Source organism: Moschus berezovskii, chromosome 5, assembly GCF_049115385.1.
Source record: "Moschus berezovskii isolate FMDL1 chromosome 5, NW_MosBer_1.0, whole genome shotgun sequence".
Taxonomy (NCBI): Eukaryota; Metazoa; Chordata; class Mammalia; order Artiodactyla; family Moschidae; genus Moschus; species Moschus berezovskii.
In genome coordinates this window covers 87082772-87109356 of record NC_142464.1, presented here as the reverse complement: position 1 = coordinate 87109356, position 26585 = coordinate 87082772, and the positions used below count along the sequence as shown (strand labels likewise).

The following is a 26585-nucleotide window of genomic DNA, read 5'->3' as shown; positions in this document are numbered from 1 at the left end:
ATGGGAAAATCCATATGTATGAATACTAGAAGCTTTTGCTTGTTTGATTTATAATACTTCTTGGACTTTTATATCTGTAGTTCACAATACCATAAAATTTGTATTAATAATAAAACTATTATTAGCCATAATCCAGTTTAGGGGAAATACACAGATTTGCCCTTTAAGAACAAGAAAATTCTAGAATTAGCTCACAGCATATTAGAATTGTCACTAAATCTTGAATTAAAATAAAATGGGAGAATTTTTCCACATTAATTAAAACAAATATTGACTACTTTGCTTTTAGCGGTTATATTCAACAACCGAGGATCTAGAACTGGCAAAGCCTTCCTTGACAGTCACATGGTTTACCTTCTGTGTTATATGGTTGACCCAAGGAGAAGAACAGTTGCTAAGGTCTGGTCCCTGGGGGTCCCAGATTCCATCAGGAGCCAAGCAGAGATAAGTTGATACTCCTAAAATAATGAGAGAAATAGGTCTGCTTCAAATATCCAAACAATCTTTCTTATAATGACTTTATGTCCATGATATTTTTACATATGAGCAAAAGATAAGATTGTGATCATTGAACTGAGGTAATGACTATTAAAGTACCATTTACAGTGCCTGGCAAGCAAAGCAACTATCATTAGAAAAACATAACACAACAAACGCTCAGTATTTTTAAAGCATTTACGGACAACTATACCAGGTACAGGGAATCATTTCATGAATTAGATGAATAAGCCTCCATGGGGCTTATTGCTTGATTTTTAGATGTAAGGTAGCAGCTGAGTCATAAAGGAATCACTCTGCAAGGTGGTTAAGGGCATTCCAGGCAAAGGAAAAATATGCTGTCTTTGGGAATCAAGTGTTTTGAATTGAGGTCTGCTGGGTAGGGGAGTTGTATTTAATGGAGTTGGAAAGGCCGGCAGAGCCAGATCGTAAACGCCCTTGTCTGTCATCTGTGGATGCTGGAAAATCAATGAAGACCATTAAGCAGAGGAGACAAATGGGCTGATTTAGGTTTTAGAAAGATAACTGTGACAGCAGGATGGAGGATGAATTTCGGGGAGTGATGCGGGGGCTATGAGGAAGCTATCACAATAATTCAAGTGAGAAAAGACTGTGTGGGCCTGAACACAGGATCAGTAGATGGGACGGGGAAAGGGCAAAAATAAGACCACAGCATAACATGGTCACCTGGGAGGGAGGGTTTCAGGTTTTCTTTAAATCTCTTTCTTCATTTTCACAGAAAAATAACAACATATTTCTGTAGTTCTTTAGAGTTTGCTAACTGCTTTCAAAGAAAAAGTACTTCACTAACCTCTACAACAAACATCTGAAGAAGTTGATACTATCATTATTTCACTTTTAGAGATAAAGGAATTGAGGTCCAAAATTAGGGGGATAGTTCTAGAGGAATTAAAAATGTTTTCTGATTCCAATACCATAGAAAACAATGGGACTAAACACTGTGCCCCTTCATAAAGGGAAGGGCAATTTCAGAATTATTTTAAACACTTTGCTGAAAAAAATTAAATGTGTACTTTCATAAAAATCAATATACATCTTCTGGTCTTCCCATCACTTCATATACTGTGGAATTCAGAAGTACGTGTCCACATTGAAACTTTGTTAAGACAAACCTGTTGAAGTAATCAAATCAATAAAACCCAGAGACAGAGTACTAACAGTGCTAGTCTAATGACATCTATTGCCTATTTGTTTTATTTACATATTTTATGGAAAAATTCAAATTTTATGCAGGGTGTCAAGTATTAATTTTATGACGATTTATATGTAACAATAAGAAATCAAACTATTTTGGGGTTTGGGATATTATGAATTGTTATCAGTGAAAAAAAGCAGGGGGATGGGGGTGGTGGTGGAAGGCAAAGATCTATCCAGTTATTGACTGCCCCCTACAGAAAACAATGCAGGATTGATGTCTCCAGTGGTTGTTGGGTAAGAGGAGGTTGGCTGCTGCTAACATCATTCCTGACAACAAATAGCCTCTGATTATTAAGGACAGCTATGAGGACTGGTAATAAAAGATAGTTAAATCTTTTCTCTTGTTAAATGATAGGTAGTTCCAATGATTATCTAATATAGAAGTCCTCAGTCTAGTTTTGTGTTATATACATTTGATGGTAACAAGCATGAGAACTAGTGCCTCCTCTGTCTAGCTTTCTGTAATCAACATTTGATGGTGACAAGCATGAGAACTAGCACCCACCAACCCAGTGATTCAACTCTGAGCTTTGGTGTAGGAGAGCTGGCTCTTTGGAACTTGTGCTGTGCCGTGTTTAGTTGCTCAGTTGTCTGACTCTTTGTGACCCCATGGACTGCAACCTGCCAGGCTCCTCTGTCCATGGGATTTTCCAGGCAAGATTACTGGAATGGGTTGTCACGCCCTCCTCCAGGGGATCTTCCCAACCCAGGGGTTGAACCCAGGTCTCTCGCATTGCAGGCAGATTCTTTACCATCTGAGCCACAGGGAAGTCCCTTTGGAGCTTAATTAAAACTTGACCTAGAAACTGCACAGCATGGGTGAGAACTACTGGTCTCATAAATAGTACCAGCAGATTCTCACCGGTGACTTCTTTAGGCTTCATTCTCAAACTCTGAAAATATTTTGCTTTCAATTGTAATTTAGCTGAGTCCAGAATGTAATCAAATGTTAAAATATGTTGTGACAAAAAACAAACAAACTCCAAACCACCAACAACAACAAATAAATAAGACAAGAAAATGCTAGGAAAGCAAGCCAAACTAGCAATACACCCTTAGCTTAGTTTTGCAGGACAAACTTACCTATAGTTCCTACAGGGCATGGCTGCTTCGCCATCTGTCCTTGACGCGTCTTAAACCACATGATTTCACGAGCTTCCACAGCCTCACAGCTCTCTTCCAGGGCTGGGATTTGGGGCGATGCTGATGGAAGGTGTGTGGTAATGTCATTAAGCACCTCAGCGGCTGGAGATGGGGTGCTGGTACTCCGGTTTCTTCTTCCTGACACTGAGGGTGTGGTACTCCTGCCTGGGCTCCAGGTTGTGGTCCGAAGGGTGGTACTGGTGGTGGTGCTTCCCGTGCCAAGAGGTCCTGTGGTAGAGATTTCTGAAATAAAATCGAGAAGAAAACACCTGCATTGCTGATTCACAGTAGGACCTAAAGACATCCTAATACTTCAGAAGTCTTTTTTATTTGACGATTCAAGGAGCTTTAAGCATGGGAAAGATAAACCAATATCAAAATTTGAGAGAGCCTCTTGAGTATCAAAACAAGTCATTTGACTAATGTTAAATGTAGTCTTGTTTGTGGTTCTCTTCGACTTCAACTACAGAAAACAAAGTCACAGCACAGTTCAACTCTTCAGTGAGCTTCAGGACTTTTCAAAAATTAGGGGATTAAAAAATTTAAAGCCCTCTCTTTACCATTTTCAAACTCAATACAGATAGGGAGAGAGCTATATATTGAAAACAATATTCTTTCCACATTAACCTTAACATGAGTTTCTAAAATGTTGCAAATAGAGGAGGGACCAAAAAAAAAAAAAAATCAGAAATTTAAGTGCTCACAAAGTAAAAAGTAAAAGATCAGTTCTGAATCTCCTTAACACAGATTGGAGTAGCTTGGTGATTTACTCTGATGCTCTTAAAAACTGACCGATTGTATCAGAATGTTCAAGCCTGATTTTTATTGTTGTTCAGTCACTAACTTGTGCCTACTTTTTGAGACCCCATGGACTGCAGCATGCTATTCTTCCCTGTCATTCACTATCTCCATAAGTAGTTTACTATCGGTGTATTCATAAATTATTTACTAACTAGATTTTTTAAATTGACATTTTCCAAATGTATCCAAATTCCAAATGAAAGTGGTTAGGTTATTTGACCAGATATTAAGTGAAAAGTGAAAGTGTTAGTTGATCAATCAACTAACTAACTAGCTGATCAACTAACGTCTGACTCTTTGTGACCCCGTGGACTATATCCTGTCAGGCTCTGCTCTGCACTGAATTCTCCAGGCAAGAATACTGGAGTGGGTAGCCATTCCTTTCTCCAGAGGATTTTCCCACCCAGGGACTAAACCCAGGTTTCCTGCATGCATGCAGACGCTTTATCATCTGAGCTAACAGGGAAGCCTAGATATTAACAGGTTATTAAATCTATAATGTATACAAAGGAATGTCCTAATAATACTACAGAAATAACCACTGCAGAGAATCATCTTTCTGGTAAAATACATTCAGATTTCCATCATAGGAATACAAGCATATACCAGCCCTTCACATACATACACCACTTTTTTAACTGTAAGGTTAGAAACTACTCAACCTCACTTACAGGCAACAAACAGTAGGGGCACTGGCTCTGGTCAGATTCAAAGTATCTCAGGATTAAGAAACTGAAGAGCATCCCGTGATGAACCTTCTGTTTATCATTCATGGTCTGCTTTACTGTGCCATCAACTAGACTCTGCTAATCTGGAAGTGTTGCCAAATCTATCACAGTGCAGCTGCTGCTGCTAAGTCACTTCAGTCGTATCCGACTCTGTGTGACCCCATAGACGGAAGGCCACCAGGCTCCTCCATCCCTGGGATTCTCCAGGCAAAAACACTGGAGTGGGCTGCCATTTCCTTCTCCAATGTGTGAAAGTGAAGTCGCTCAGTCGCTCAGTCGTGTCCAACCCTTAGCGACCCCATGGACTGCAGCCTACCAGGTTCCTCCATCCATGGGATTTTCCCGGCAAGAGTACTGGAGTGGCTTGCCATTGCCTTCTCCGCCATCACAGTGCACTTGGGTATAAAACAGGATAGAGGTGCTATTTGCTATTTTGTTTTCTTACTTATTTTTCAGTTTCCTCTCCTCCTTTTTCTCTTGTGTCCCCTCTCTCCACAGGAATGGTAATGTTCATAACTACATTTACTCAAAGTTCATACAAGAAAGCAGAGTATTCTTTTTTCTCTTATACACAATATACTTAAATTGCCAGGTCTGGCTGATTCTGTCTCATTAAAAAACTTTTCTTTCTTCCCAGTCACCATTACCTACACTCAGCCTATCATCATCAGTGAATGAAAACAGCAGCCTTTTAACATTTTACTAATAAAAGCGAAAAATGCAAACAGTAGTATTTCACTATCTACTTTTGCAAAATACAAATTCAGGATTTAAAAGCAAAATTATTGACCCAGCATTTAATTCAATTCAAATATAAAATTTAGCAACATATTTTAAAATACTAAGTGAAACTGAATTCTTAAAATAATAAAGAGTAAAAACAATTTTAATATGTGTTTTTTCCATAAAATTTGCATATAAAATTATCTGGATATTTCAAAAAGAAAACATAAAATTAAGAAAATTTTAAAATAAAAACTTGAAGTATAAATATTATGTATTGATATTAATTAATGTTAAAATTAAATTATATAGTTTTATTAATATTAAGCAATAGGTTTAAAAATGTGTGTCAATGGTATCATCGCTGGGATGTTAACACAATTTCTGTGCAAATTTTTCCAGCTGATGGAAAAAGTTCTTTTTTGACTTCTTACTGCTTGATGGAGTAGTAAGGCAATAATTAAAAGTTAATTTCAAGTTATCTTTTCTGACTCCAGTTTCAATAATGCCACCTCTCATTTGGACTTTTGAAGGAGTCATTTTGAATAACAAATTTTTGAAAGGAACTGTAAATCTTTTCATTGATAGTGAGCTACAGCTTTTATTTCAAGCAAAGCATTTTGAGTTCTTTGTCTTCTAGTTCAGTCATTGATTTTCAACTGTCTTCCTTTTCTTCTTGAGAATTATGTAGGTACTAACAAATGCGTTCTGAATAAATGCACCCTTCTTCAGTTAGATATTTTAATTAACATACAACACTCTGGGAGAAGAGATATGTTTGCAATTATGTTTGCTCTGATAAAGATGCACCATCACATGTGTGGTGAGAAGATTCTTCAGCTTACTGTGTCAATCACATGATTAATGACAAGGAGTAACGACATTATCACAAGATTTTTCTTGCTATAATTCCAGACTTGCCAAGTTTGAATGTATTTGTCTTTTAGCATAGATTTCATATGATCATTGTGCTTTATTTAAATGATCCAGATTTCAGATTCTTAGAGACTAGAGTATCCTACCAAACTATATTTAGCAATAGCATCACATAATGAAAATCAATGTTCTTTATTTTTCTCTAAAATTTCACTATCCAAACTATTCTCTACCTTTTGCCAGGGGCATTCTTAGGGTATACATTACAATAGGTGACTCCCCAGATTAAAATCCTTGAATGTTTTCCATCTGCCTTCCAAACAAAGGCTGATCGCTTTTTCTTCATGCCTATAGCCTTTAGGAGTTTCTTTCTTCAGCTCATTTACAATGTTTTTTTCATCTTTACTTCTACTCTTAACCCATATGAAATCACCAGTAGTTTCCCAGCTGTCCTGTTCTTTTGGCCCCAGGGTCTTTGCGTATACTACAGTATTCCTACCCCCATTTCCATCTGGTAATTCCCATGTATTCTGTGGAGTTTAGATTGGATACCATCTCCATCAAGAGACCTTTTCAAATTTAACAAGATAGGGTTATGTGTTACAATGTGTTATGACAAAATTATTTTCTCAACTTTTAGGCTTGTGTCTAAGAGTTAAGCTCCCAGCCAATATAGATGACCATCAGGGATAGGTCAAGGAAGCAGGGGAGGGTCCCACATTGTAAAACTTCACAATAGATAGGAATGGATAAATGGGGAAAATAGCAAACAGGGAATCTAAGAATATCTAGAGTTGATGGGCTAGAAAATTTTTTTATCAATGCATTTTACTCTACATTAAGAAAATTCAAGAGATAAATCAAACAGAAAATGAACAGGGAGAATACAAAGCCCTTCTCTCCCAAATGACCTTATCTCAGAACAATCATATCTAAATTGAATTATTTTTGTGAAGCAATAACACTGATAAAAATTATATTTTTATGTTTAATTTGTTATGAAATACATTGTAAGGACTTTATTTAGTTTAATAAAGAAATACTAATGTTAAGGATCAGTATAGAACTTTTTTCCTCAGAACTGTGCTTCAGAGAGATGTCTACAAGCACGGGCATATCTTTCTGTTTGACTTTAAGCAGAATAAAAGTCTATTTTCAAAGCTGTCTCTGATCCTTCATCCCTTCCATTCCATTTACTGCCATGTTGATGATGGACAGGGAGGCCTGGCGCGCTGATTCATGGGGTTGCGGAGAGTCGGACACAACTGAGAGACTAACCTGAACTGAAGGCTAATAAAGGCTCTGCTCAATGCCAGCTTTTGGAAGAGTAAGTACAACTAGTGATATACATGTTGTGACCAGCACCCAAGAAAGAACCTTTTACTGGTACATGCTGTGGGGAAAGATCTACATTTATTAAAGAGTGTTACCAACACACTTGGAAAAGTAAATGACAGAGAACAACAGATTAATAAACATTTACTATCAGTCATGGTATTGTTGGAGAAGGAAATGCAACCCACTCCAGTATTCTTGCCTGGAGAATCCCATGGACAGAGGAGCCTTGTGGGCTACAGTCCATGAGGTTGCAAAGTGTCAGACACACATGACTGAAGTGACTTAGCAAAGGACATGATATTGTTATTTATTCTTCAACACAACCGAGAATTATTGATTGCTTACCATGTGCTATTCTAAACACTGGGATACAGATATGAACAACAAAAACAACAAAAAGTAAAAACACCTGCCCTCAAAGAGTGTATATTTTAGTATGATAAATAGGACAGAAATTAAAATACATAGCATATTAAATATTTAAAAGTGCTAATGACAAGAAGAAAAAAAACAGGGGAAAATAATCAGAAGTGTTAGAAGAGGGAATTGCAATTTTTAATAGGGTGTCAGGCTTTGTTGAGCTGTTAAGGTGACAAGGAAGACCTGAAGGAAGTGGAGGACTGAGAGATGTGAATAACTGGGGAGCTCTCCAGGTAGAGGGAAAAGCATCTGCAAAAGTCTCTATGCAGTGAGATGGCCAGTGTGGCTGGAGCAACATGAGGGAAAACCAGTATGAGATGAGAGCACAGAGGTGTTGAGGGACTGAGCATATAGGACTTTACAGGTATGGGGAGGACTTTGGTATTCACTCTGTCTGGTGTGGGAAGCCACAGTATGTTCTGAGCAAAGGAAAGATGTGATCTGACTTAGGTTCACTTCGGTTGTTGTGTTCAAGAGTAACTGAATTGGAAGAGAATGGAAGTAGGGAGAACATGTTCTTATTTGACTAAGTATTTGAGTGTTCAGTGGTGATGAAGATGACTAGAATACTATGGGTCGCATGCATACATACGAAAACATGGGGGCTGTAAGAGAGGTGATGGCTTTTGAATATGGATACTATGCTCCTCATTGGTACACACTAGGCCTTCAATAATGTTGATGGAATTGAGTCTATGCCTGAGTCTTTAACAAAAGAAGAGTTAGTCCTTCTCAAGTAAACTCTTCTTCAGCTCCATCTCAAATACTATTATTTACTTAAAATTGAAATGACCACATAGACATATTAACTTCAAACAGTATGAACATATTTCTGAGGATTCCTGAGTTATAATCAGCAGAGTTATGTTGATTTTCTCATTACAGTAAAATTTCCAGAAGTTTTGATTTATGAGAATATTAAGTAAATTTTGATGGTTACAAAACTATACACACAAAAAAACTGGGGGAATATATTCAACTGAACTGAATTTACTGATTTCTCAATAAGCAGCAAAATATTCAGAGTGTAATGATGCTGAATTGGTGTAAGGATTTAGAATAATTCCTTACTTATAGCCTCAATATTGTATTTTATTTCCCTAGTTTTGACATCATTGTTATCCAGTTACTGAAGTTATTGCCTAATATTTGCAGTGACATACGTTTTATTATTAACTTGTGAATTGTAGTTTACCTATGAAGACAAAGTGGTTCCAAAACATATGGGTTATACATGATTTATTTATGAGTATGAAGTTAAAATAAATTCAAGAAAAATAAAATATTCTGTTTCTGGAAATGAAACACTCAAAGTGAATAGGGAAGAAGAGCTCATAGTTTAAGCTCCAGATTTTTTTTTTTTTAAGAATGTAATTTTAGTAACTTTGATCTATTGCAGATGCTCGAAGTAATATATATGTGGTCATCCCTGTTACATATCCACAAATTCCTAAGAAACTGATAAAATGTAAGGCCTTTTTCCAGGGTGGCTGAAGTTCTCAGCTATTTGTTTTGCTGTTTATGTTTAGAGTCTGGAAAAAAGAAGGTCATTAGATTGTATTCTAAGCACTTTCTTAAAAGCAGCAATTAAAAAAACTCAAGTATTTTTTTTTTTTTTAATGAAAAGAACCTAACAGTGACACAAATGGGAGATCCAACTCATTGCTAGAATAGGAATACGAGATTGAATATGACATGGCACCTTTCCTCAAGGAGTTTATAGGGTAGGGTAGACAGGCTTATTGTATTATGAGTTGTAGACAATCAGATCTTGGCTCTTCACTGTGCCCATCATCTCTCTAACACTGATAAGACCACGAAACATTTCATTTTCTTCAGGTAATTGAAATTATAAAAAAGAAAGAGAGCTGTATAATTGTTATATAAATGATGCTTAATTTCAAGTAAAAACATAAACATTCTTCTCAGTCACTTAATAATCAGCATGTAGATTCAGTTCAGTTCAGTCGCTCAGTCGTGTCCGACTCTCCGCGACCCCATGAATCACAGCACGCCAGGCCTCCCTGTCTATCACCAACTCCCGGAGTACACTCAAACTCATGTCCACAGAGTCGGTGATGCCATCCAGCCATCTCATTCTCCGTCGTCCCCTTCTCCTCCCGCCCCCAACCTTTCCCAGCATCAGAGTCTTTTCCAGTGAGTCAACTCGTCTCATGAGGTGGCCAAAGTATTGGAGTTTCAGCTTTAGCATCAGTCCCTCCAATGAACATCCAGGATTGATCTCCTTTAGAATGGACTGGTTGGATCTCCTTGCAGTATAAGGGACTCTCAAGAGTCTTCTCCAACACCACAGTTCAAAAGCATCGATTCTTCGGCGATCAGCTTTCTTCACAGTCCAACTCTCACATCCATACATGACCACGGGAAAAACCATTGCCTTGACTAGACGGACCTTGGTCGGCAAAGTAATGTCTCTGCTTTTTAATATACTATCAAGGTTGGTCATAACTTTCCTTCCAAGGAGCAAGCGTCTTTTAATTTCATGGCTGCAATCAGCATCTGCAGTGATTTTGGAGCCCAAAAAAACAAAGTCTGACACTGTTTCCACTGTTTTTCCATCTATTTCCCATGAAGTGATGGGACCAGATGCCATGATCTTTGTTTTCTGAATGTTGAGCTTCAAGCCAACCTTTTCACTCTCCTCTTTCACTTTCATCAAGAGGCTTTTGAGTTCCTCTTCACTTTCTGCCATAAGGGTAGTGTCATCTGCATATCTGAGGTTATTGATATTTCTCCCAGCAATCTTGATTCCAGCTTGTGCTTCTTCCAGCCCAGCGTTCCTCATGATGTACTCTGCATATAAGTTAAATAAGCAAGGTGACAATATACAACCTTGACGCACTCCTTTTCCTATTTGGAACCAGTCTGTTGTTCCATGACCGGTTCTAACTGTTGCTTCCTGACCTGCATACAGGTTTCTCAAGAGGCAGGTCAGGCCCCGGCGGCGCAGACGCGACGCGAGAGACGCCGGCCCCGGCGGCGCAGACGCGACGCGAGAGACGCCGGGCCCGGGCGCAACGAGCCACGCAAAGAGGTGCGGCCGTGAGGAGCTACCCCACGCCTGAGGCCAGGGCCGGCTGCCAAGAGGAGCTACCCCACGTCCAACAGGCGGTGGCTGCGCGGGCGCAGGAGGGCCGAGAGGAGCTACTCCGCGTTCAAGGTCAGGAGGGGGGGCCTTGAGGAGATACCCCTCGTCCAAGGTAAGGTACAGCAGCTGCACTTTGCTGGAGCGGCTGTGAAGAGATTTTCCACGACCAAGGTAAGGGAAACCGAAATAAGACGGTAGGTATTGCTAGGGGGCACCAGAGGGCAGACAAACTGAAATCATAATCACAGGAAACTAGCTGATCTAATCACATGGACCACAGCCGAATGTGGTCCCCTGGAGAAGGGAATGGCAAACCACTTCAGTATACTTGCCTTGAGAACCCCGTGAACAGTAACAAAGGGCATGTAGATTACAGACTTGATAAATTAATTCAATCCTTCCCAAAACACATTTAAACTCTTCAACTCTATAGCTCTCACTGAATGCAAGGAAATTTGATATTCTACTCTGTTTTCCATGCAAATATACTATCTGACTTATATTAAATACTCAGTAATTCATGATGAGTGCAGGATATAATAATCATCTATGCTTTATTTAGAAAAGTATGTTCAGATATATGTATATATGTAACTGTATCTTATTACATTGAGATTTTAATAAAGTTGGATTAAATAATTTAATCATGCATTCCAGATTAAATTTTGTATGATTTAATTTACAAGAGTTTCAAACTTTTACTTCCATAATATTAAGCCACAAGATGAGTATCAGAAAATACAGACCTAGACTCTTGAGAAACTTACATATTTATATACATACTGATAATTCCATTAATTTCCTCTAAAATAAAGGAAGGGGTAGAAATTGTCTTTATTGTTGTTCAGTTGCTAAGTCGTGTCTGAGTCTTTGAGACCCCATGGACTGAAGCACGGCTAACCACTCCACTATTCTTGCCATAAGAACCCCATGAACATGAACAGTACGAAAAGGTAAAAAGATATGACCCCAGGTGAGAAAGTGTCCAAATATGCTACTGAAGAAGAGCAGAGGGCAATTACTAATACCTCCAGAAAGAATAAAGCTGCTGGGCCAAAGTGAAAATGACACTCAGTTGTGGATGTGGGAATCCCTGGTGGCTCAGATGATAAAGCATCTGCCTACAGTGTGGGAGACCCGGGTTCGATCCTTGGGTTGGGAAGATCCCCTGGAGAAGGAAATGGCAACATACTCCAGTACTCTCGCCTGGAAAATCCCATGGATGGAAAAGTCTAGTAGGTTACGGTCCATGGGGTCGCAAAGAGTTGGACACGACCGAGCGACTTCACTAATAACTGATAATGTGGATGTGTCTGGTGGTAAAAGTAAAGTCTGATGCTATAAAGAATAATATTGCATAGAAATGTCTATCTTGAGAGAATTAAGTGTTTCAGTGATTAGGCCAAGGTATCTTCTGTTACTTATTCAGGAAAAGAATTCAGGACATTTATCTCTAAGGCAAATGTTTTGACTGGTCCTCATGTTAGGAACTTTGGAGAAAACAATGGCAAGCCACTCCAGTACTCTTGCCTAGAAAATAGCATGGACAGAGGAGCCTGGTGGGCTGCAGTCCATGGGGTCGCTACTAGTCGGACACGACTGAGCGACTTCACTTTCACTGTTCACTTTCACACATTGGCGAAGGAAATGGCAACCCACTCCAGTGTTCTCGTCTGGAGAATCCCAGGGATGGTGGAGCTTGGTGGGCTGCCGTCTATGGGGTCGCACAGAGTTGGACACGACTGAAGTGACTTAGCAGCAGCAGCAGCAGCAGCAGCATGTTAGGAACTTAGTAATTTCTCCTCACTCAAATATATACCAAATAGTTTATTTTCTTTTTACTATCATGCCAACCATGCCTACTGAACACCTTCCAGATAGAATAATAAAAACCTCCCCAGTTTGCTTTCTCCTTGTGATTTTTCTTTTAATAAGATGGAGCCATGCATTTCACAGGTACTAATAAATGGATCAGAGAAGCTCATTGTTTTTTTCCTAAACAATTTGGAATAATAATTTTGAAGTTTCTCTACTAAAATATATGGATATACACATATACATACACACATATGCATAAACATACACAAATACATACATATGCACATCTCACATATATTTTAAATTGTTAGGGAAACAAGTAAATAAAATGGATACTGATTATACTGAGGTTTTTTTTTACTCCAAAAGAATTACGTTCATTTTCAGAGGCCTATGAAGAGACCTCAAAGGCTTCATAGAACAGTATATTAAAAAAAATTAAAGACACTGAGGTGTACTGGAAAGAACATTCATTTTAACTTCAAATATTAGATAATCATCTACTAGCTGTGTGGATTTGGTCAAATTAATTCTCCAGAAAGCAAAAATTAAAACTTTAAAGTTGTGGATTCCTATATTCACTAGAATATAGGACATATAATATATTACATATTATATAATATGTTCAAATTATTAAAAATAATACAGACATACAATAGATATTCAGCAACAATACTATGGGCTTCCCTGGTAGATCACCTGGTTAAGAATATGCCTGTAATGCTGGAGACCCTGGTGTGATTCCTGGGTCAGGAAGATTCCCTGGAGAAGCATAGGCTACCCACTCCAGTATTCTTGGGCTTCACTGGTGGCTCAGATGGTAAAGAATCTGCCTGTAGTGTGGGAGACCTGGGTTCAAGCCCTAAATTGGGAAGATTCCCTGGAGGAAGGCATGGCAACCCCCTCCTGTATTCTTGCCTGGAGAATCCCTATGGACAAAGGAATCTGGTAGGCTACAGTCCATGGGGTTGTAAAGAGTCGGACATGACTAGCAACTAAGCGCACACACAACAGTAACATTATCATAATCAAATGCAGATTATCCTAAAATGCCACTGACTCTGTTTCAGGAAAGTTATAAACAGCCACCTAATTTAGAAGGTTGAACTATTTCCTGAATTTATATAATAAGAACTGAAATTATACCAGTCTGAAGTACAGTCATAAAGTTTATCTTATTCACCTCAAGCTCTGAAGGATATTTAAAACCCCACTAGTAACCAGTGTTCTTGCCTGGAGAATCCCAGGGAAGGGGGAGCCTGGTGGGCTTCCGTCTATGGGGTCACACAGAGTCGGACACGACTGAAGTGACTTAGCAGCAGCAGCAGCAGCAGCAGCAGTAATCTACTACCTAGTTTATCCAAACCAGGTTTAGAAAAGATACAGGATATTGTTACTTGCACTCCAATGGGAAATATATATTTTTTTAAGTAAGAATACTTTAAATAAGGAGAAAATATTTCTTCAAAATCATTTGTCTGCTCTGTGGTATTTCAGAACATGAAATTTGGGAGCATACGGGATATAACTAATCATTTTATCCCCCTAAATTCAATAATTAGCTTTAAAAGTAAAATGGGAGGGATTTTAGTTTCAAAGTGGAGAGAAAAAGGATATCTTAAGTCAATATTGAAATATATGATATGAATAAGATCAAACTACTCTAAAATCAAAATTATAGATGGCCCACATAATTTAGGAGTCCACATATCATATAATAAAATTCAATCAGTAGCTTGATCTCTTAGAAGCACAGCCTGGTCTTTACATAGGAGAGTGCCAACATTTTATAACGCTCTCTGCAGGCATGTTTTAAACACCTGATAGCCCAAAAACCCCATTAAAGACAGACTCTTGCTGTTTTGCCCAACAGTGATTCTCAGTGCCTGCAACAGCCTGGGACACAGAGAGATTGGTCAATTAGTATTTATCCAATTAAAGCACTCTAGCATCAACTGCTTTGATTCATTACAAAATGTTAACAATGGGACTTGCAAATGTGATTTGTCATTGAGCCCAGAGGACATTGCCTTTCTCGTTTTTTACCATCATCCCATGCTAACCTTAGCCCATTCTATTATGATAGCCTTTTAGAACTCTTTTTTATTTTGAAGTAAGCATAGACTCATAGGAAGTTGCAAAAAATAGTACAAAGAGTCCCTTCCTTTATCTTCCCTCCAATGGTGAATCTTTATATAACTACAGTATAATGTCAAAGTCAGGAAATGGGCATTGGTACAGAACTGTTGGATGACTACAGACCTTCAAACTTTAATTTTCACTGTTCTTCACCTGCAATCATTTATGCACACCTGCATATAGTTCAATGTGATTGTGTCTCATGTAGACATGTTTGTGACCACACCACCTTAATGATACAGAAATGTTCTATCTGTATTCATACCTACATACTCCCCTCTCATCCCTATTTCCTAGCAACCTCTTAACTATTCTGCATCTTTATAGTTTCAACCTTTAAAGAATGTTATGTAAGTAGAATCATAAGCAAGAAACTTTTGAGACTACTTTTTTTCTTTAAGCATAATGCTCTTGAGGTCCATCCAGGTATTTGAAGTTGTCAATAGTTAAGTCATCTCCCTGAATCATCACGAAAATACCTGCAATCTTTCACCTTTTACCTGAGTGATTTCTGAAAAATGCAAATATAATGTTGTTACTCTTTAAAAGCTCCAAACTGATCTTATTATAAATCTGACATGCTTAAACATGACTTTAAAAGGCCTCTAATCTTCATCCTGCTACTTCTCAAGCATCACTGATGCCACCCTGCCTTTGTTCTCTCCCTTCTAATAATCCTGGATTTACTTCCTGTCCCCAAAAGACTCCCTGCAACTTCAATGATCCATATGTTTCTTTCTGGAACATACTCTTCTCAGTCTTAACTATTTTTTCCCTTCCACATCCCACTTCCCTAATCATAACAATAGCTGTGATTTGTAATGATTGCAATCAGAAAAGGAGGAAGACTGAATGAAATGATCATTTTTAGATGACTCGTAATTGTATTCAGTGTATGTTTATTATTTTAGAACATTAATTTAGACTGAGAACTCAAGATTTCATTCTTCTGGGAGTGTTTTTTTTTTTTTTTTTTAAACACCACCAGTTAGGAAGAACCACATGAAAGGACCTTTGTATATGAGTACCAGCTGTTGCACTTTCTAGCTTCGAAACTTGGGGCAAACCTCTAAACCAGGAAAAGTATTAGCTCCCTTTTTAAAAAAATGGGCAAATAGACTTATGAATGAGAATGCAATATTGCACACCTAGTACCCAGTTCCTGTTAGATAATAGGTGATTAATAAACCTTTTGTGTATGGTGAATATCCATGTAAGATATGCAAATGGCTCAAATGTCCAATGAAGTTATTTGAAAGAAACAGAAAATTCTATTTGACTATATAATTTTCATGTCCCCAAAATTATGTATTATGAGTATATTTTCTGTAAAATAGAAACTCTGAATTCTATGAATGTGAAAAATATACTTGATATCTATCAAAATGCAATTTTATCAGTCATCACATATGTATTAAGTACCATAGAATATGTGTTTTATAGTATAGCTAATAGAGCAAACAGTAAACAGAAAGAACTATAGTTATTTGCGGGGCTTCCCTGGTGGCTCAGTAGTAAAGAATCTGCCTGCCAACCCAGGAGACCTGGGTTCCATCCCTGGGTTGGGAAGATCCCCTATAGCAAGCAGCATTGTATATAGCAGTAGATAACAAAAGTTCTAACAGTTGTCATAGTTGTATGTGATTTAGAATTTAAAATTTAAGATATGGTTTGGTTCCACAACTTTATTGAGAGAAAGAATCCCTAACAATGATACTACTGACACTTTGGTGTGTGTGTGGGTTTGTGTGTGTGTGTTAGGGAGAGGGGTTTGTCCTGTGCATTTTAGGATTTTAACAACATTCTTGGACGTTATGCACTAGATGCCAGTAGTACTCACTACTCTTAGTTGTGACCATCAAACATAACTTTCAGTTCAGTTCAGTTCAATTCAGTCGCTCAGTCGTGTCTGACTCTTTGCAACCCTATGAATCGTGGCACGCCAGGCCTCCCTATCCATCACCAACTCCTGGAGTTCACTCAAACTCATGTCCATCGAGTTGGTGATGCCATCCAGGAATCTCATTCTCTGTCGTCTCCTTCTCCTCCTGCCCTCAATCCCTCCCAGCGTCAGGGTCTTTTCCAATGAGTCAACTCTTCGCATGAGGTGGCCAAAGTATTGCAGTTTTAGCCTCAACATCAGTCCTTCCAATGAACACCCAGGACTGGTCTCCTTTAGAATGGGAGACTGCCAGATAACCTTTTCAGGGAAAATCATCTCCATTTGAAAATGACTGATTTTCAGGAATTTCTTCATTTACCTCTAATCTATGTTTATTCAATGAGAGGGCTACTGCATGCTGATAAGGGTTTTAGAATCTTTTAAACATATATTAATCTAAACATGAAATGGCTGGATGGTTGCTTTTCAATTTGTGAAATGAGTCAAAGTCTGTAAATAAAGGAAATTGGATGGCTTTCAAAAATACAGATTATGCTTTTCAATTTTTAGTGATTCCATGTTTCTAAAACACATTTCCACAAATCACACATTAATATCTAAAAAATGGCTGTATTTTGCTTTTTTACTTAAGGAAAATAGACATAACAACATACTAGGAAACTAATGAAAAACACAAAATACAAAGCATCTCAATTGCATGCTTGAATTGGGTTAAGGACGGGGAAAATCGGTGAGAGAAAGAAAAACTGTGGTGGTTTCATGTTTTCTGATTTCAGTGATCACACTGCACAGAATAAATTCTGTGAGCCTCTTGTTCACTATATTAGATCTGCCTTCCAAAGATGTTCAAATGCCTTTAGTGTCCAGTTGCTTTCTGAGTGAGAAATCTGAGAATGAAACTTCTGGCTTCAATGCCACTGCATTTGATGACCACAAATTATCACCTTTCACATAAACATACCTCATAGATGTCTTCTCAAGTTAAACACTTAAGGAATAAATTATGAAAAACAAAAAAGTCTGCTACATGAAACTAGTTTATATCTTCCCCTTCTCATTTATTATACAGTTGGATTCACATCATTAACATGCAAATCATACTGCACTACAGTGCATTTTAAACAAAGAACTGAAAGCCGGGCTTTTAATTTTCTTAAAGCTTGATAAATAGATTTTTGCCTTAAGAGAACAAAATAAACTCTAGTCACATTATGTTCACATTTTAGGCCTGAAAATTTTAAAACTAAAGAAAAATTTTACACTTCTCTCACCTTTCCTATGAACATATTTTAAGTTACTCTGATTTTAGTGTGAAAAATCTAAATATTACCAACATAAATGATAACATTTATATTATTTATATTATCACTTATTATTCTACATATTTAATCATAAACTTAACAAAAACATAAGTCAATCTGTCATATATGGCATTGACCAAATAAAAGATTGACATTTCATGTCAACTTGTATACAATAAAAGACACTTAGAATGTGAAAGTAATTTTGAAAGGTTCTCTGCTGTACCCTTTATTAAAATAAGTTCATTTATATTTCTTTTTTGGAATATAGTATATATTCAGAAAAATAAATGTCATCAAAAACACACAATGGCAACATTTTGATTAAGTGACATTTCCCATAAAGAAGAGAAAGTTTATAAATTCACCTTTATCATGAAAGCAAAAATCCATTACCTCTTATCAATTACTCTAAATGCATTTGGTAAAACTTTAACATAAGGGTTATTCAGATAACTAAAAAATAAACAAATGATGCCATTCTTTCCCACTGGAACACTCTCATATAGCAAAATAAAATATTTGCTTATATTTTACTATAAATATTGGATGAATCTACTAGTCTAAATGTGTTGCTCAAAAGACTCTCTGTACTATTAATACACAACTCAAGTTGCACTTTACTTCTACTTTAAAGGATATATACACTATTTGATCTTAGACTCCACTAGATCCTCCTTAAAATCAACTTCACTTAAATTACTTGGTAATGTTTTTTTTTGGGGAAAAAAAAAAACCTTACTGTCATTTGGAAGGCAATGCTAGTAACTCTAAATACAACTTCTTAGAAGTATTGCAGGGAGTCAAAATAAGATCTATCTGACTCCTATATTTAACCAGATTGAATTTGCTTATGTTTTATTAACTAACTTTCTCATTTCTTGCTTTGATTTCACCTGGCTGAGCACGTTCTCACACACTTAACCTTTTTCTCCTCATGCCTCTCTTCCCCTCATAATGGTTTTCCTCCTCTTCAATTTTTAAATTTAATTCTTTAACTTACTAGCAGGTACTGATATGATTATCTCAAAAAATTTACCTTTAGATGTAAGTTTCTGGTTTCTATTTGGTTTAATCTACCTAGTAATAATGCAAATATTCCTTAGCATATCTGTTAAGAAGCAGATATGAGCTAATATCAAAATCCCTTTTTTATGATGTTTAACCTAAGAAACAGAATTTGAAGGCCAAGTACACAAGAATTTTTCATGCTGTAATGAAAAAATATTCTGTAAGAAAGTCAATACGATTCTTACAGTCTGAACATAATCTCTCCTGTGCCTGTAGTTGACTCTCAGGGAAAACAGCTGAATGCCATTAGCTTCATAAGAACAGAGAAGGTTTTTACTTTGTTGTTTTTTTTTTTTTGTCCTGTTTAATTTTGTTATTCAACAAGCATGTGGAAGATTGATCAATGTGACACTACCTTTAATCCCTAAAATAGAATTACAACAGACACGAAAAAATAGTTTTCCTTCAAAAGAGGACTTGAGGGTGTGCTCGGGAGAGACATGCATTTTAGTTAATGCCAGAAAGTGAAAGGAGTCTTCAGTGAAAAGACTTGCTCAACAGGGAGTTCCTTAATTATAAGGTTTCAGAAATTATACTGGAAAGCTTGGAGGTATTTTGAAATCGGAGTGTTTTCCAGCCTTACTATAGACACGAACTAAAAGAATGAGGTAGCTTTAGGCCAGTACCAATAGAATCTGAATTCTTCCTGCCACAGAGAACATATATGCTGAGGACAGGTTAACTAGCTCCAGAGCAGACAAATCTGTCATTAGATTGCAGAAAACCCTAAGGAAGTTCTCTGCACTCCTGGCCTGGCAGTTTGTACAAGTAATATGAACCTGAGGAATATACTACAGTGGGAAAGGTGAGATATGCCACCATCAAGAGTGTTCAAGATACTGAAGGGCTGTGTCATTGTTTCTCTCTCATTCAAACCTAATGAGAAAGGATTCACAGGAGCTAAATATGTATGTCCCAGAGTTTGTTGACAAAGCAGAGAAAAAAGACCAAGATACACAGAGAACTGGCTATAGTTCTACTCTAAAGATGACAGCAAGGCTGCATAAGTTCTCAAGGACCAAGGAAGGGTGCAGCCTGAAAGCCCAAGATGACTTTTTGGAGGTGAAAAATAGTATTAGCAGAAGAGGAGTACAAAGGAATTTCCAGGGGCAAAAGGAGGAATCATGAGTGGTCATCCAGCTGGAAGAGTGTGCATCATTTGTTTTCACATGGAACACAGTCAAATATTTCTCAATGGGACCTTTTAGCTTTCAGATATCTGCCCAAGACAGAATCATTTTATCTGTCTTCCTAAGGAGAAACTATCTGCTACCCCATCTGAATCTATCACATAAGACGATCCCTATGCCTCACCTTTCCTCTCTTCCTCACCTGTGATGCTAAACCATTGGGAGCAAGAGGCAGTCTGTCCCATAGAAGACATGTGAAGTGTTCAGTGGAGAAACAGAGAGGAAGCAGGCTAGGCACCCAGTTCACACAGCAAGCTTCCTATAGCACCAAGGAGAGGGAAAGTTGGCAAGAAATTTTACTGTGAATGAACTTTGGAAATTTTGCTATCATATGGAACTGTAAATGGAAATTGAAACTTTCAAAATCAGATTATTCTTTGGACTCAAACAATGAGTATGGGGCAAAGGGGGCTATAAAGGCAGGAAAGAAATATGGTAGGATTAGAACAAAAGGTGTTTTATGATTAGACTCAGAACCTTTAGTTAATGTGTGAGTATTACAGACTAACTATGACAAAAAGAAATGTTAATATTAGTATATTGGACAATCTTCCTTTATATGAAATTTCTTTCAAAGAGCTAAAATGTATTAGAAGGCTTACTATTTATTTTCATTAGGAAAAAAAAGAGATTTCCCTCAAATATGGTCAAAGAGTTCAGTGGGTATCAATGGGATGATGGTGTCCTCTAGAGGACACTTAGCAATATTTAGAGATTTTTAGTTGCAGCCACCGAGAGGGATGTTATCTGGTGGGTAGAGGGCAAAGGTGCTGTTCAACATCCCACAATATACAAGACAACACCCTACAACAAAGAAGCATCCTGCCCCAGATGTCAAAATGCCAAATGGGCACCTGCCAGAAGTACGGAAGGTGAGAAATTTTGCAGTAGGTAATAGGGAGAAGGAACAGGTATAAGCATTTTTGGATTTTTTATATTAAATAAAGAATGTTTGTGTGTTTCAGGGATAGTTGATGATCTGTTAACTCAAGTGAAAAAGTGTCAGACTGGTTCAAAAACTATCCTAAATTAGCAGGACTAATAAAAATTAATTCTCACTTTGCTTTCTGGTTGAATATTTATTGTTTTTGCTTCCCTGACTTTCACTTCTTCCGCTTGGAAAAGCATCTCAATTTTGCTTTGTAGAACTATCTAGCTTGTGTATATAAACTTGTGAAATGCCACTCAAGATGCCCTGAGCCTCTATGGTCTGAGTCAAGCTAGGTCAGTTAGACTTCCTGGGAATCTACATCCTGAGTGAACTCATACAGGATACAACAGCATGCTGTGCTAAGTCACTTCAGTCATGTCCAACTCTTTGTGACCCTACGGATGGTAGCCTGTCAGGCTCCTCTGTCCATGGGGTTCTCCAGGCAAGAGTGCTGGAGTTGGCTGCCATGTTCTTCTCCAGGTATTTTCCCTACCCAGGGACCAAACCCCCATTTCTTATGTCCCCTACGTTGACAGGCAGGCTCTTTACCACGAACACTATCTGGGAAGCCCAGGATACAGGATAGCTACACGAAGGCCCTGAAGAAATCAATGCATTTAATTCTGGTGTTTTTATTTTTTTCAAACCCTTGTGGATGGTTCAAGTTTCTTATCTAAAATACTCATTTTATTCTAGACTAAAATTTTATTTCATAGTTTATGCTTAGTTTAAACCAACCTCATCCAGTGAGATATAAATTATTAAGTGGATTACAAACATTCATATATAAGTAATACTCTCTACATTTTCTCCTAACAGGCTAAAAATTACTAGGTTCTGCATCATTATTAAGATATTTGGGTCTTTCTGGATCAAAGTACCTACCATGGGATAGTGTATGCCCATCAAAGAAAATAACCTCAAAATACAGATAAGTGAAACATTATACACTATGCTTCTAATGACTGCATTTTAGTTCAACAGTTTCACAGCTTTACCAGTTTTTCCAACCTGTTCTTTTAATGTGTCTTTGGGGCACTATTCACAGAACTCTATATATTCAGTAAATGTAACATTTTCCCCCTCAGACAGTTTAACACCAGATTCAAAAGAATCTTGCTTGAAAATTCCATTATTTGCTCCAGTTTCTGCTAGTGACCTCTGCTTTATTTGTTGCCGCAGCAGTATAAAGTTATTCTACCACAAATAAAAGGAAATAGTAGATCAAAATTCTGATCTTCTAAAGCCAGCATTACTATAGTTTCTGCATGTGATTTAGGCAGTAAGTAACTGTCATAATAACATCACAATAACATCTAAAAGCTTGGTTTTCTGGTGAGCTCACTTTAACTTAAGTATCTGATACTCTGGGGTTTTGAAATGTTCAAATCAAATGCAAGATCAGGAAGAAGCTTTTATGCTGGACTTGCTAATATTTATTGAAGCTTCTGAAAGGCCTTTTGCACTGAGAGGAAAACTAGTTGGTTGGTCTTCCAGTACTGATCAAGGACTTGAATTCAGTAGGGAAATTTTTATTGGTTTAGAGAAGATATTTTTAAAGATCAATTCCCAACATTTCATGATAATTTCATAAATTCAAATGAATATCTGAGAATCAATCATGAGAAAAATGGTTTAAAGAGAAAGTCTAAATGGATTTTTAGTTTTTAAATCTGAAAAAAATATCATTGGCATATAGGTGATTTACAATATTGTACTGTGTTCAGTTAAGTTCAGTCACTCAGTCGTATCCGACTCTTTGTGACCCCATGGACTACACCATGCCAGGCCTCCCTGTCCGTCACCAACTCCCAGAGTTTACTCAAATTCATTTCCACTGAATTGGTGATGCCATCCAACCATCTCATCCTCTGTCATCCCCTTCTCTTCCTGCCTTCAAACTTTTCCAGCATCAGGGTCTTTTCAAATGAGTCTTCTTCACATCAGGTGGCCAAAGTATTGGAGTTTCAGCTTCAGCATCAGTCTTTCCAATGAATATTCAAGACTGATTTCCTTTAGGATGGACTGGTTGGATCTCCTTGCAGTCCAAGGGACTCTCAAGAGCCTTCTCCAACACCACAGTTCAAAAGTATCAATTCTTCAGCACTTAGCTTTCTTTATAGTCCGACTCTCACATGACTACTGGAAAAACCATAACCTTGATTCCGCTCCGTTCAGTTGCTCAGTCGTGTCCGACTCTTTGCGACCTCATGAATCACAGCACGCCAGGCCTCCCTGTCCATCACCAATTCCTGGAGTTCACCCAAACTCATGTCCATCGAGGCAGTGATGCCATCCAGCCATCTCATTCTCTGTCGTCCCCTTCTCCTCCCGCCCACAATCACTCCCAGCATCAGAGTCTTTTCCAATGAGTCAACTCATTGCATGAGGTGGCCAAAGTACTGGAGTTTCAGCTTTATCATCAGTCCTTCCAATGAACACCCAGGATTGATCTCTTTAGAATGGACTGGTTGGATCTCCTTGCAGTCCTGCTGCTGCTGCTGCTGCTAAGTCACTTCAGTCGTGTCCGACTCTGTGTGACCCCATAGACGGAAGCCCACCAGGCTCCCCCTTCCCTGGGATTCTCCAGACAAGAACACTGGAGTGGGTTGCCATTGCCTTCTCCTCCTTGCAGTCCTAGATGGACCTATATTGGTAATGTCTCTGCTTTTTAATATGCTGTCTAGATTGGTCATAACTTTCCTTCCAAGGAGTAAGCATCTTAATTCATGGCTTCAGTCACCATCTGCAGTGATTTTGGAGCCCCCAAAAATAGTCTGTCACTGTTTCCATTGTTGACACATCTATTTGTCATGAAGTGATGGGACTGGATGCCAGGATCTTTGTTTTCTGAATGTTGAGCTTTAAGCCAACTTTTTCACTCTCTTCTTTCACTTTCATCAAGAGGCTCTTTAGTTCTTCTTCACTTTCTGCCATAAGGGTGGTGTCATCTGCATATCTGAGATTATTGATATTTCTCCCGGCAACTTGATTCCAGCTTGTGCTTCTTCCAGCCCAGCATTTATCTCTTGATGTACTCTGCATACAAATTAAATGAGCAGGGTGACAATATATAGCCTTGACGTATTCCTTTCCCAATTTGGAAACAGTCTGTTGTTCCTTGTCCAGTTCTAACTGTTGCTTTCTGACCTGCATACAGATTTCTCAAGTGGCAGGTCAGGTGGTCTGGTATTCCCATCTCTTTCAGAATTTTCCACAGTTTATTGTGATCCACACAGTCAAAGGCTTTGGCATAGTCAAGAAAGCAGAAATAGATGATTTTCTGGAACTCTCTTGCTTTTTTGATGATCCAGCAGATGTTGGCAATTTGATCTCTGGTTCCTCTGCCTTTTCTAAAACCAGCTTGAACATCTGGAAGTCCATGGTTCACATACTGTTGAAGCTTGGCTTGGAGAATTTTGAGCATGACTTTACTAGCATGTGAGATGAGTGCAATTATATGGTAGTTTGAGCATTCTTTGGCATTGCCTTTCTTTGGGATTGGAATGAAAAGTGACCTTTTCCAGTCCTGTGGCCACTGCTGAGTTTTCCAAATTTGCTGGCATATTGAGTGCAGCACTTCACAGCATCATCTTTTAGGATTTGAAATAGTTCAACTGGAAATCCATCACCTCCACTACCTTTGTTCGTAGTGATACTTCCTAAGGCCCACTTGACTTTACATTCCAGGATGTCTGGCTCTAGGTGAGTGATCACCCATCGTGATTATCTGGGTCATGAAGATCTTTTTTTTACTGTTTTTCTGTGTATTGTGTTTGTTTCTGCTATACAGCAAAGTGAATCAGTTATATATACATCCACTCTTTTTTAGATTCTTTTCCCATATTGGCCATAACAGAGTATGGATAGAGTTCTCTGTGCTATAAGTAAGTTTTCATTAGTTATCTGTTTTAAAGACAGTAGTATGTATATGTCAATCCCAATCTCCCAGTTTATACCTAACCTTGCTACCCTCTGGTAACCGTGTTTGTTTTCTACATCTGTAACTCTAGTTTTATTTTATAGAAAAGCTCACGTGTACCTTTTCTTTAGAACTTTAACTCAGAAATTTAATGTCTTAGATAACCTACAAAGATACAACTTATTTCTATAACAGCTTAGTGTCCACCATCTTTCACTTATATACATTGAGAGTATTTTCAAGGTTTGATGACACTATAACTACTAGTAGTATAAAATATGTGCCAGAAGAGTTTATTTAAAACCACTTTCCTTTTTGCTCTCTTGCAAAGCTAGACATTCAGAATAATCAATGTTGACTAAACCTTCATAAGGATAATTGAAATATAGCATTTCATTCCAAACACCTGTTAGAGCATAATTAAAATATCCTTTAAAAATCAATCCTTTCTGAAGCTCTGCTGCTCAAAAATCAATGCTTATTAAGTGATGTTTGTATGATTTCAATCGCTTCAAACTGTGCCCACATGCTGGCAGTGAGGTTTTTTCATTTTGTTGCCAATAATAAAGTATATCCCTAAAGTTATAAAATATCTAACTTCCTCCCCAACTAACGTGATATATTTGCAAGACTTGTGTTAAATAATGTTTGAAAATAAAGTAATTCATGTATACTTGAGTGTGTTTGTCTGTAAGCTGCTACCAACAAAGTATCCATTTTGCCACACTAAAAGAGGTAGAACTGAAATTACTGAGCATGAATGATGTCCAGACAGTAAGTGAAGTAGAACGTTTCCTTGTCAGTAATGTTTGGTCTTTGTTAGTGGGTTCAGGGTATTAGGCATATCACAGAACATAAGAACAGAAAACGTTCATTCTGCTCATCTGGTTCAACCTGTTTTTTCAGAGAGGAATCACACAGTATTTAAGTGGCAAAGCTGGGATGCAAATATCGGCTTCTGAAATTCAAATCCTGTGTTCTTTTGCCTATATACTGGTTCCTGAATGTACTAAATTAGAATCACTTTAGTAATGCAACGTATGAAGCTGATTTTTGTCTGATTTAAAAATATACCTCCTATCCTGCTCCTGCCCCCCCGCCAAATTATTTGGATGCATAACCAGAATGAGAACCACAAACCTACTAGTTGTGCTGGAGTATTTTTGCTGGAGCCATGCTTTTCACACTTTCTTGAACATCACAGTCACCTGAAGAGTAAGTTTAAACCGCTTCCTGTATTACCTCAGAGTAGTTCTGATTTAGTCTGAGATACAGTCCAGGAATTTGTAGTTCTAACAAGGTCCTGGGGAGGCTAATCCTAGGGGTCCAGAGATCGCATTCTGAATTGCTTTGCTATGGAGAGCAAGGCCACTGGCACATGCAGAGACTCAGAGCTGAGGTTTTCCCCAAGGATACTTTTGGCAGTGGTGTTACATGGAGCACCAAGGAACATGTG

General features: G+C 37.9%; 1 protein-coding gene across 1 annotated transcript in view; it reads right to left on the bottom strand.

Annotated features, from left to right (window-relative positions):
* Positions 1-26585, bottom strand: part of ADGRL3 (adhesion G protein-coupled receptor L3) — a 984355-nt gene that overhangs the window by 187428 nt on the left and 770342 nt on the right. The window contains exons 10-11 of the mRNA XM_088836367.1: positions 2800-3102; positions 355-458 (exon numbers count right to left, since the gene is read on the bottom strand). Of these exons, the coding sequence (XP_088692493.1) occupies positions 355-458; positions 2800-3102 (407 nt within the window). The remainder of the gene's footprint in view (positions 1-354; positions 459-2799; positions 3103-26585) is intronic.